Raw genomic sequence first — 13,189 nt, 5'->3', positions numbered from 1 at the left:
GAGAGGGGGGATCCGGCTGTTGTCCATTTGCGAAGCGAAGCAGCGAAAGAGGAGAGGAGAGACTCTTGAGGCGACGAGTGTCGGAAAACTAGCTTCCTTCCTTTCTACGAGATCTGACGCCACGTTGGAACGCTGCCTCCTCCCGATTAATCTCCTTCCCCGTTTTAGGTTAACCAAGTTCGCCAAGTTAGAAAAGACGTTGGAATATCGGTTATCGTTCTCATCCTCTCCGATCGGAAACGAAGCGAACGACTCGAAACGACGTGATTGTACGGAAATTTAAAATTTGAATAAAATCTGATAAATTCGCGGGGGAAAAGAATCGCACGTCACAAGTATCGAGATTTGCATTAAATTAATATGCAATCGTAAATTTTATTCGTTCTTCTCCGTCGTCGATCGTTGAAAACGAATTCGAATCTTAATGTTTATTACGAAGTAGATTATACTTGGGGCAGATTAGGATTAAATCTAAAGATTGAAACGGTTATAAATTACCCGCCCTGCGATTTTTTCGATAAGAAATGACAAATTTCCCAATGACCTGCAGCAAAGCAAATTATGCCAATTTCGTTTCTTTCTTCTGGGCAGTGTACGATATTTCGAATGATCGAATCTTTCTTATTTTCCCTTCTTTTTTTCTCTTCTTCTATCCTATTTCAACAATCTCACGTTTGATTAGCTTTTAACGAAATTGACGAGCGAGAAAATTTGAAAAGGAGGAGGAGAACGATTTAAAAAAAGAGCTTAATAGAGAGGTAAAGATCGTCGTTAGTACGAATATTAAGAACGACGAAATCGCATGTGGCGCGTGAATATTTCAATAGCGCCGTATGCCACGTGTTTTTAGCGTATACGTGTAGACTTTTAAAAAAACCTCGCGGCTAATTTACGTCGTTGTCGTGTCACGAATCGAAGAAAGAACTGGGCAAGAGAGAATTTTTAATTAATTCGACCAATTCGCTTGACAAGTGCAAAAAGTCGTTGCGCACAACGAGCTTGATCCACGAGATCGATAGAAAGAATGCGACGATAATTCGCAATTTCTATTTTCGCGCGGTCGAATTACGATAAATTACGGCGAAACCTCGCATTTTTCCTTTCTTCGCCTCGTCATTCAATTCTCTCCTCTTTATCATAATCGTAAATATCGTAATGTGATTCACGTCGCAGTTAAAATCGATCTCTCTTTCGCGTGGTAGTATAATGGTTGTATAATTAAATATATATACGATTCGATTCACGTTATCATCGTCCGTTCGGAAGAAGGGGGCATCACGCGAAAAGCATCAGCCAGAATTTCCCTGTTATTCGAAGAACACGATCTCGATAATGCCTCGATAATAACCCACCCTCTTTCAGCTTTGACCTTCTCCCACGACTCCTTAGCAACACGCCTTTTAGCGTTACGAGGCAGCACGTGTCGAGTAAGTATGTACTTAGCGAGTCTTTAATGCCTTTCATGCCGTCGAAACAACATTTTTAAGGTCTAGGCTACGATACCAAACTCAACCCGAGAAACGTGCCATTTCCATTTTGTTTTATTAATTATTTTTACGCTTGTCGCGAGACTCGTACTAATCGAAGTCGAAGCGTTTCCTTACGACGGTAATTGATCCACCCGTAGCGCGCTAACGATCCCTATAATTAAATTCGCATAACACGGCTAAGCGTTGTAGTCGAGTGTAACGAAGAAGTAGGCGAAGCAATTAGAGATTGGGTTAGATTAGCATTAAGCACCCGTATTGGCGGGAATAACGAGGTTTCGTATTTTTTGGAAATGTTTCAGGTAACGTTCGAGACGCCCGTATGACGGTCGCTCGACGGGGAGGGCCCTGCGAGCGTACCTCTTCTTTCGCTATCGCCGCAGCGTTCCGCCTAGCCCCGTCGAGACCTCTCGCCACGGTTGTTCGTCCTCGAAAGAACGCCGCCGCGTCGAGCGGATCGTAGCGAATCGCGCGGCCTCTCGCCAGCCGCCGCTGCGGTGTGCGATCGCGTCGCCTCCACGGACGGACACGGACGGACTACGAACGCTCCGAGCACGGTTTCTCGAACTGTGCGCCTGTGTGCGTGTGTGCGCGCCTGTGTGTCCACGTTTCTCGCATAACGCGTGTGCCTGTACCTATGCGTGCATGCGTGTCGTGTGCCTGCGTGCGTGCGTGTGTGTGCGCGTCGAGCTCCGCGACTAATTCGCGGAATGGACGAAGACGCGCAAAAGATCAGACCATGTTCATATCCCGCAAGTGCTACTACGCCTTACACGTAATAACTGATAATATTACACGCAGAGAGCCACGTGCACCTACATACCTAAACCGAAATCTTAAACCGTGTGTTCGCGATCGATGTACCGGTGAGAGGAGCGCGCGTGTTGTTCTTCACCAGTCATCTGTCCTTCTTCCTTTTCTTCTCCTTCTTCTTCTTTTTCTCCTCCTCCTTCTCCTTCTTCTTCTTCTTCCTCTTCTTCTTCTTTTTCTTCCTCGTCGAAATCTGGGAGAGGAAAGTGAGACGGGACTTTGGAAACAGTTTGGAAGAACGAAAAGTCTCGGTTCCACTAGGAGGAAACTGGGACGAAGAGGAAAGTTAGGCGGGCAGGTGATGACGAAGGAGAGATCGGGAAGAGGGAAGAGAGAAGTCTGTCGGTAATTGGAATCACGCGCTCGATCGTTGGAACATTGGATCCTTCGAGTTTGAAGAGGATGGATGAGAAAGTGGAGGAAGAAAGGTGGGTTCGCGTTTTATATTCGAAGAGAAAGCCGACGAAACGGTTGGTCCTCCAACCCCTATTAGAGGGATGCTTTGTCTCTCCCTCGTTTCCCGTTTCGCGTTCGTTTACACACGAGTGATCTCCGATCGGTTCCCGATCCATCGTCGTAATAAAAAAGGAAAAAAAGGGGAGGAGGAGGAGGAGGAGGAGGAGGACATCCCGGGGGAAATTCAACGCGTTTGCTAATTATCGCTGGAATGGGAACGCGAGAACGGCGAACGCGTCGATTCTAGAGAACGATTTAAACGAAAATTTAAAGGAAGATTAAACAAAAATTAGATTATATTGTATACTTCTGACGAGCGTTGACGCTCGCGTACACATTTACATCGACTGTGATTATAACGGATATAATTATTAAGTCTTTCAAAAAGAATACCGAGTATCTGAACGGTACGGAAAATTGGGTATGGGAGAAACCGAGTTAACGAGTTGGAGAGATTTAGGAGGTCCTCGAGATCGATAAATTCAAAGGCGTGACCGTTAATTTCCGAAAAATTTCGCGAAGAATAGCTTTCGATATTGTTTTTTATGAAAATCTAATTAATTCGTAAAATTTATAACGTATATAAGAAAAAAGAAATTCGAGCTATTATATCTCAATCTTAAGGAATCGAATTGTCGAATGTGTTTAACAATTTCGATCGAATGATTCGTTTCTTTAACGAGCCACGTTTTTTTTCGAGAAAAATGAATTTTACGCAATTAAGCAGGTAACGGAAAAGAAGAACGATGGAAATTTCGTTCGTTTAGTTTGGCCGATGAAAAAAGGAAACGATTAATTTGGATGGGGGACTCGTTCTATCAGAAATTCATCGGCTCGCGTGTCCACGTCTGAATCGCGATATCGATCTCTCGAGGACGGGGAGTAATCGGGTTTCGCGAGGTCGAATAAGATAAACGAGCGAAAGAAAAAGGGAAGAGAAAGGGGAGGAAAAAATGCGAGAACGCAGAATTTCGAACGACGGAGATAAACGACGGGGATCGTTGCATCCATACCTGAAACGATAAGAAAAAAAAAATAATAGACGAACGAAGGAACAACAGGTAATACCGTTTAGGGGTAACGATAACGGGAGAAAGGAAAAAACGAATTATTAAAAGAAGAAAAGGAGAAAACGACGAAGATAAGAGAACGAACGTAATCTCCAGATGTAACGCAATAAGTGCTTCGTTAAAATGAAAAAAAAAAAAAAACCTGCAATAAAGTGCTTCGAAAATAAAATAAACCAAATAAAAATAAATAAATAAGTAAATAAATAAAATAAATGAATAAATAAATTAAAAATATAAAATCGTAGTTGATTATCGAGAGGATTAACGGAGGTTTATCGTTTAAACGCGAACCTTAGGGTTAAATTAATTAATTACGTACGCGTCGCGCGAGAATAAAGAGAAAATAAAAGGAAAATAAACAGAGATAAATAGAGCACGTGTAGTAGAAGAAGAAAAAAAAAAAGAGACGAATATTAAAAGAAAAAGAAAAAAGAAAAAAAAAGAAGAAAATAAAACAATGTGTGTTTGTATGTTTCTATGTTTATATAATCCCCGCGTGTGAGAACGAGGCCGTAGAAGATCTATCGAGACGCACAAACGATTAAAACGAAAAAAAAAAAAACGAAATTAAAAAAAATAAAGGAAAGGAAAAGGGAGGGGAAGGGGGAAGGGAGTGAAGAGAGTGCGCGCGATTCGAGTTGAAGTCGTGACAGCGTTATGATGGGACAGAGAACCGGAAGCAGGTGCGTGTTTGATGCAACAACGATCAAGCGAACCGTTGCGTTTGTTGTAAACGTGTTCCGTTGCGTCGATCAGCCTTGTAACTCGTGTACTCCGCGTTGTTCTTGGGCTACGTTCGTCGGAAAATATATCCCCGTGATCGATAGAACGATCGTTGTAAAACGGACGATGTGTTTGAACGTGGAACATATGTTGCAGTTGATAGCCACTGCCGTAGAAATTGTGAATATAAATATGGGTAACGTAAATTTAGAGAGATATTGGGTTGAACGGTTGAAGTGAGTTTGGGATCGTTTCGGTTGTCCAACGAGTTATCGGGGAAGCGAATGATTAATTTTTACGCTTCTTTTCTTACTCGCTGATAAAAATCACGTATTTAATTTTTATTAATTTCTATCGCGAGAGAAAGAGAGACTAGAGAGAGAGAGAGAGAGAGAGAGAGAGAGAGAGAGAGAGAGAGAGAGCGATAATTATATCATCATATTTGACCGCGTTTATAAATATTTTTACGAACAAATTTTCTTTAATAAAATGTTCTTTGATTATGAAAGAATTCGCGATACAACGAAATTCAAGATAATAATCCCAAACTTACGAACGATAGTATAAGGATCGGAGATGAGAAATGTTTCGTTTTGTTATTAATTATTCGTCGAAATGATACGAATGATATTTTTTTAATAATTGTACATAAACGTAAAAAAGAAAAAAAAATAAATAAATCGTGTTTACCCATTATCGAACGAAAATGTACCTGTTTTTTAATTAATCTCGAGACGACATTTATCTCTCTAGATTTACTACCAGCTTAAAAACAACATTAAAAATATCAATGTTTCGTCTATTTTCAATCGTGTCATATTTTTGACAAAAATCAGCAATTTAGTCATGTTATATACGAACAATATAATTTGCAATTAATTATCTTGTTAGCGGAATTAAATATTATTTACAGTGCGACGCAGAATTTTATTAAAATTATTGGAACAACTCGCTTCGCGCCAATCACGTACACGAGAATCAATTATATTCGTATATGCATAATTATTATTTTCACCAACGATTTTCAAAAAGGATCGGTTCGATCAGGTAAGTTATCCATTAATTATAATTCAAAAAAAAAAAAAAGAAGTACGTTTGGAAGAAGTCGGAGAAAGTCGAACAAATTTTCTTTATCTATAGATAATTCCATAGAGAACGATTTAACGAACTTGTACGATACGCTATTACATGGTCCAATTAATGAAAATGAAACGCACACGCCGCGTTTACGCGGAAAAATCGCGTTGGAGACGAGAAAAAAATAAGCTCTTCCAGCTTGGAATAGTAATCGCTTTTCTAGCAGATGTTACGCTATCGTATACCTTTGATATTTAATCCGCGTAGGAAATAAAGGATTCTCGATCGATTTCGATCGAGCTAGTGTAAAATACACGCATAATATCGTAATCTATAGTCTTCTATGACAATACGTAAGAGTAGTAGAGATCTCGGAAATCTAATTTCTCTGTGGTCGTGTCGAATACAGCGATCGTACAGCAGACAGACACACGTATTTACATAACGACGCGCTTATATTTTTATATATGTATGGTAAGAGAATTGTAAAATAATATCGTTATATATTATTGTACATAGGAGACGGTAGTATTATACAGTACGATGATCAATCGCGCGTTCTAGCGTTTCGAAAATTTTTAACACGTTTCCGTGCAATCGTATTCTTCCATGTATCTGAATATTCGTCGCGTATAGATCGCCGTGCGTCTCTCTTTTTATTTCCAACCGCACCTTTTCTATTATTTTGTCGATCGATGCGCGTTCTTTTTTCAACGAGCATCGTCCTTCGTATATTTCGTTCGAAAATTCGATTTTGCACGTAATGTTATTATCTGGTGCAACGATTTTTGCAATCGCGTTCATCGAATCTATGCAAGTTATACGAATGATATTGTACATTGGTTTTTTTAAAAAATACGCAAGAAATACTATAAAATTTGATCGATGCGTTTTTAAATACGTATCAAAGAGAAATTATAACGTTTTCATCTTTCTGTAAGCAAGAAATTTCGATACAATTTTATGAAATACGTTGAAAATGAATCCACAATTGATCAAACTTTTTTTACCAATTTTAATTTACGATAATTAATTTTTCACGATACGTCTCGATTTCTTGGGGCTATTATCCTGAAAGAAAGAACGAGATGCAATCTGAACTGGTAATCTTCATCCACTGGTAGTAGCCCATTCAACAAGTTACATTATTTCGATTAAAATTTGCAAGGCTGACACTTGTCGCTAGTTCCAGATTTAAAGTATCTGGCGATTGATTCGTTGAATACATCGGATATTGCCAGTCGAAGAGTTAAATATTGACTATAGAAAGCAAGACGGCCAGTGTCGATCGGTGGTAATGGTATCAGTAGTAGCGAATCGTACAAATCAGACGCCGTTCGAACCATCGGATTCTCCAACGCTCTTATTATATCTCGTACGCTTTTTTTTTATCGAGAAAGAAATAAATAGGAATAAAAATCATTGAAACGATATAAAAATAGATATCCTTCATTTCTGGACAAAAGAATTGGAAATATAGAAAGTGAATATTAATATGTAAGAATTCGCAGTAGATAAAATATATCGATAATGGAGAAATGTTGCAAACGTTACAAATATCATAAACGTTATATTTACTTTATAATTTTATACTTATTTTGCCTTATAAAATATATAATAAAAATTAATCAATAACGTTTTAAAATTCGACAAACACGAATATTGATATTTAACAGCGTGAAATTTTTATACTCGATGAATTTATTTATTTATTTTTTTTTATTCCAAAGAAGTAAAGAAACATCCCGTTTATCGAATATTTCTATTCTATTTTTGATAACGTTAACGATAGAAATATGATAATTGGAAGAGGCATCGCCACGACGTTATTCCTTATCATGGAAACGGAAATATTTTAATTGAACTCGATACGTAGAATTCCTTCCACGTCAACTACGTTATAGGTCATATTTTCCCCCCATTAACATCCATCACGAATTCACGTGGAAACGATAAAAGAGGAAATTAATTATCGTTCCATTTGTTTCGGTAAATTCAAGAGTATCGTCGACGAACCTTTGTCTCTATACCGGTATCATTATATCCAATTACATCGCATGCGAGTTTCTCTAAAGCAACGATCGTTTCTTAATTCCCGACCGACCAATTTCCAAGAATTCTTACTCTTTGATCCGTTCGTAAAGGATGATCGTTCCGTTTCGATTTCATCGATGGAAAAAGATGAATTTTGTTGGGAAGATGAGGAAGGGAGAAACGAAGAAAAAAAAAGAAAGAAAAGAAAAATGAAAGAACGTAAACAACAATTATGACGTCGCGTAATGAGAAAGATGGCGTGGAACACACGTTCTACGTGTCCCGGTTCCTCGAATTCGTCGATATTGGCATGAAACCAGCTGAGCGACGAACGTCTGGCTTGATTTTAGGCCGAGTTATTTACATACGAATGGAGACCGAACCGAATGCATTTGCCAAACATTTTTTTTTTTCTTCTCAATCCTGGTCCATACGCTCGATATTTTCGACATCCGCAGGCCGGTCGCACGGTATGTCTCGTATAATAATGCGAACAGCAATGAGTTTGGATAAAGGACAGTTGGTGATTCATCGGATGTGCACGTTCAATCGTTAATTGTTTAACCGATAATGTCGTTTCCGGCCTCCACGCTCCGAGTGTAATTAGCACCTGAAATAGCTTTTTCGCACGTCCTCTCTCTACCTCCTCTATTTTCACGATCGGTTTTCAACTTTAATTTCACCACCTTTAAAATCCCGCAAATAATTCTGCGCATAGATTTACATACGCGGTACAAATTTCTCGCCAGATATTTGCAAATTTTTTGCCGATTATAAAATTTCTATCAATTTAAAAGAAAGATGGTTCGTTTGTGCAAATTCCTATTTTCCGACGAAACGTAGCGTTTCCGTGCACCACGGTAAAACGAAGAATCCTTTTTTAACGTTGTTTCGCGTTAACCGGTAGAGTAGCGAACGGAAAGGCGTGTAAGGATAATTGGGATCGAGACGAGAAGAGGAGGGGAAATTCGCGCAGAAAAAGAGAAAAAGGAAACGAAACGATGGTAAAAAATCAACAACAGCACTGTATATTATATTACTATTATTTATTATTATTACGACATGTTCGTTGACTATTATGTTAGAAATAAAAAGTACATTGAGAAACTGGCCGAGTAAAGTAAATCTCCGACAAAACGTACCACTTTCCTCTCGAGATCTCCCTTGTTCATCCCATTGTAACGCTTCTTCTACCCCTATCGTCTCGAGTCCCGCCCCTTTTCGCTCTTTATAGTCGTGGAAACAACGAAGTAGAAGCGCGAGGGTACTCGAGCCGGAAGAAAAGCGGAACAAGAGACGACTGGTGATGGCAGGGGGCCCGCTTCGGAACACAATATTTGCCATTTCTTCCTCATCCATCCGAACTCGAGGATGATTCCACGAGTTTCCAGTGCTCGATCCTTCGTTATTAGATTCTCTAGTTTCGAAAATAACGGCCAGCTGTTTCTTTTTTTTCCCTTCTCGAACGAATAAATATTCTTTTCCAACAATTTCCCTCTCCTTTTCGTATTTATTTTCCGATTTTATTTCGCAAAGATTTAAATTTTTCCGAACGAATTGCGAGTTGTCGCTTCTTTTGTCTTTTGTATTTTTTCCTATCTTCCTTCGATTCTTTTTCGACGAAACTTTATTTTCCGTAAATTGAATTTAAAATCAATTGTCGAATTCGCATTCCATTAACCAATTGGAAAGATGGTGCATTTTCCGAAACAATGCTCCGTGGAAAAAGCGGTACGGGCAAAAATCAATATGTTGTATTGTTTAAAGGCTTCCGCCCCAGACTCGTACTATTCAGATCGCATATTTATTTTCTCGACTATCGTTAATTCATAAGTGAACAAAGATAAAAGAATTTAACGCGTTCCAATTCCAATAATTTTATCCTTGAAATTAAAATTTTCAAACGTTTATGTCAATAACAATAATAATTTCTTTTCCTCCAAAAAATATTTTAACACGAGTTTATTATTTTATTCCAGAAACGATTAATACAACGAGAAAATTCATTACATTAATTTTTATATTTTAAATACGGAATATATATTATCATTTACAATTAAGTCAAGTAATGATTGATTTTATAATAATTATAATACGACATAATAAATACAAAAGTACGAAATAATAATAATTTCTAAAAATATTTAATTATAAATTTTTAATCCTTATAATTCTTCTGAGATTTGATCAAGGGAGATTTCTTAAAAGAATTTTTTTCTAAGCAATTGTCAATTCAATCACTAGAATATTCATTCTCATTAAAAATTTTTCAAATAAGATATAGAAATTCAATGTTATTCTATTGTTATGCAAATGTTAAATTCGTATATATATTTGTCAATAATGATCTTGTACACTGATATTCAATTTATCCATAATTTTAATACCTTTTTCGTTATCCGATCTTGATATTTTGATATGCAATTTTGGATTTTCGCTTTTGATCATCTAAAATCGTGAAAAAAAAATATATTGTTCCAAAGATCGTAGAAAGAGATCAAGCAAATTACTATTATTACTAATTTTTCATTTTTCACCTGTATTTGCACGTTTCTGTTATTAACGTCCAACATCTTTGATTCGTCGTTATCCTCGATGTAATCACTTTCACTGGTGTATATAGGAATTCTTTCGTATTTCTTGTTTCTTTTATCGTCTTCGTATTCGTTTCTCCCTTTAGACAATTGTATCACGATGATGCAGGGATAATTTTCGGTACGTCCGTCAAAATCGTCTCTCGCCGAACCATATCTGAAATGTCAATTTATCGGTCGGGATATTTTTTTAACAAGACTTTTAGTTTAACCAAAAGTTTGATATCGGCAATTCTACTAGTGGATCTACCTAAATATAAGAAGATAAAATTTTTTTATATTTATATAACATTTAATATAATAAACCGAACGAAAAGCTGAATGAAATGAGCAAAAATTGACTTGATTCTTGTTTCTCGAACAAATCACATATATAACTTACTATTCGTTCCATACCTATTATAGATTGGTTTGCGGGAGTAATAGTCTTCCGGCGATATCCTCTTAGAACGGTAGAACTTGGATGATTTGTGATCCGTGTGCCACCATCCAGACCACCGCAATGGTCTAGGTTGATAGTACTTGTACGGTCTAATCAGTTTGTAACCATTTCCCATTTCGATAATCTCGAGCGGTAAAACGAAAAGTGCAACCAGAAACCAGTTCTAGCGACGAGAACGATTAATTAATATCCATTCGCGTTTAAAATCGATCGATATTAATTCGTTGATATTGTTCTAAAACCGTTTGTGCCGAAAAAGATATTCTATCGACGGATATCATGATCGTTACATACTCACTCGTATAAATATATTCATCTTCCAAGTTCTAAAAGTGCATCCGGTTTATCCAATTAATTATCGGACAAAATGGACGAATGAATTTAAAATATCATAATACGATGGCCGCCAAAAACACAAATGTATCGCGTGTTTCGACCGACTCGAGTTGGATCATTCGCTATAAGTTGAAAAGAGCAACTTGGAACGCGAAACGTATTTCGTGCATTTCCGTACACGATAACGAGTCATCGATGATCTCGTTCCCGACGCGTATCTTCACATAACTCGAAAGTTTTTATCCGCTAAACTTTCTTTTATATTTTTCCCCACTCTATCGTATACGCGCGTGTTCCTACTCCACTATTCGAGAGAAAATTTTGATACTTCTCTCCTTCTCTCTCGTTTCTCGACTCAATTTTTTTTATCTGTACTAAATCTCGGCCGGCGGGGATAAAGTTTCAACTTCTGTTAACGAAACGATGCTTGATAATCTTTTTTCATCGTGTTCATCTCGTTCATTCGCGTGGAACTTTTATCGATGAAAAAATATTCCTTTAGAACACGTCAAATAGTTTCTATTTTAACACGCGTGTTTCATCGAACATTTCTATTGTTTACATTTATTCGAAGATAGATTTTTACACGGACGGTGGTTAAGTTCTCTTCACGGGTAGATGAATAGAAGCTTGGAAAATCGCATTTCGTTAATTTCTTTATGCCTACGTAACTGAATCATTATGTAACATTTTCTATTATCATTGACCATCTATTGTCCGTTCCATTCTATCGCTATGAATTCGCTATTCTATTCTACGCTCTATTGTCAAGGAGGATCCTATTCAACAATTTTCTATTGTCTCGATGCTTTTCACTCTTTATTAAATATTTTCCTCTGTGAACAAATATTGCCCTTCGTTCGTATTATCATCTCTTAGACGTTATAATGATTGATAATCGTCGATATATTTTCGTGGCCGAACATAAATCAAATCTCCAATACGCGTGGCCAAGCAGATAAGATTCTTATTCTTTTACTCTCCCGTAATATTTTTAACTAAAATTCTTTTCTTTATTTTTCTCACGTTCGCCTAATTGAGATTAATATCGATTGGATCGATAATTGAAAGTATTGTAAAAATCTATTTCTTATCAATGCGTATCATTCCATAATTTCGATAAACATTAATACCGATTCGAAATTTTTTCACCCGTAATACTCTACCTTACACTTATCAACACGCATGTTCATTGATGTCCAGACACCTCATTTCCGATTTTACGAACACCAACTTTAATAATCCGAGAAACTGTATAATAAAAGGATCAGCGAAAACTGGAACGACGCCGGTGCCAAAAAGTTTGATGGATTTGAGAGAATTAAAGATACCGTATTCTATTGTCAGTAAATCCGAAAACATCGAATGAAAGGAATTAATAATCCTGGGAGGTAAAATTTTACGATTCGTGAAATATATCTATCTATTGTTTTAATGAAATCACACCAAAATGTGAAAAAATTAAAATTATCGTGATTTTTATATATCATCCTAAATATATTTGAAACGATACAAGGATATTTTTTCCAAGAAACGAAGTGAATGTCAGGTGAAGTGAATTGTCGTTCGATCGAAATTAAATAATTCGTTATAAGTACTTATCTATTATTAACTACATTTCATTTAATTCGAGTACGAATTGTATCATTGATCGAAAAAGAAAAAAATGAATGATGATAAATGAAAGAAAAGGAAAGATTATGAAAGGAAAGATTGATGGATGCGATGAAAAATTATTGAGTGAGGATATTTTTGGTGAACGGTGCGCTTCTAATATATTATTCATTATGTTGAAGTAAAAAGAAAATGGGACGGTTTATCCTAAAGATCTTACGGTTATCCTAATTTGAAATGTTAAAAATGTTAAAGGCACGGAACAACTTTAAGATCATGTGGAAAGTAAATGGACGGAGAGATTGCTTTCCTTTCAAGAGGAGAGCAAATGAGGACAGCCATAAAAATATGTTTGTGCAACTGAACCATTGTGCCCAAGGCGCAGACAAATTTGAATTGTGCATTGTGTATAGGTGATTTGTAGGATTAAAATGTTTAAAAAACTGATATATCATTATAAATTATATGACAATTAAAGTATTTCAATATCTATCGAAATCAAAGGTACTGGATCGTCCCTTTTAAGAATCTTAAAAACATTATATG

The 13,189-nt window shown here is 36.9% G+C and overlaps 2 protein-coding genes across 4 annotated transcripts in view; one reads left to right on the top strand and one right to left on the bottom strand.

Moving 5' to 3' along the window:
- The window catches only part of LOC108003721 (blood vessel epicardial substance-like), a 45,492-nt gene extending 36,728 nt beyond the window's left edge, over positions 1–8,764 (top strand). For all 3 annotated transcript variants that reach the window (XM_028669649.2, XM_017066174.3, XM_017066173.3), the window contains one exon: positions 1,790–8,764. In XM_028669649.2, the coding sequence (XP_028525450.1) occupies positions 1,790–1,950 (161 nt within the window). In that variant the 3' untranslated portion in view covers positions 1,951–8,764. The remainder of the gene's footprint in view (positions 1–1,789) is intronic.
- Positions 8,765–9,604: 840 nt separating this feature from the next.
- LOC108003710 (uncharacterized) lies at positions 9,605–11,130 on the bottom strand. Its single transcript, XM_028669650.2, has 4 exons — positions 10,992–11,130; positions 10,648–10,856; positions 10,195–10,408; positions 9,605–10,105 (listed from the first exon to the last, which is right to left on the bottom strand). Exons 1-4 carry the CDS (start codon positions 11,007–11,009, stop codon positions 9,995–9,997), a joined length of 552 nt encoding a protein of 183 aa, XP_028525451.1. The 5' UTR covers positions 11,010–11,130; the 3' UTR covers positions 9,605–9,994.
- Positions 11,131–13,189: the final 2,059 nt, after the last annotated feature.

The sequence above is a fragment of the Apis cerana genome, linkage group LG12 (assembly GCF_029169275.1).
Source record: "Apis cerana isolate GH-2021 linkage group LG12, AcerK_1.0, whole genome shotgun sequence".
Classification (NCBI taxonomy): domain Eukaryota; kingdom Metazoa; phylum Arthropoda; class Insecta; order Hymenoptera; family Apidae; genus Apis; species Apis cerana.
The sequence above is the reverse complement of the archived record's forward strand: the minus strand, read 5'-3'. Positions and strand labels throughout refer to the sequence as shown.

Bases quoted from the DNA above. Each gene is read 5' to 3' on its own strand.
- LOC108003710 (XM_028669650.2), bottom strand. The intron at 10,409-10,647 runs GTATGGAACGAA...TTGACATTTCAG, and splicing joins CGCAAACCAATCTATAATAG to ATATGGTTCGGCGAGAGACG. The intron at 10,106-10,194 runs GTGAAAAATGAA...TCACGATTTTAG, and splicing joins ACAGAAACGTGCAAATACAG to ATGATCAAAAGCGAAAATCC.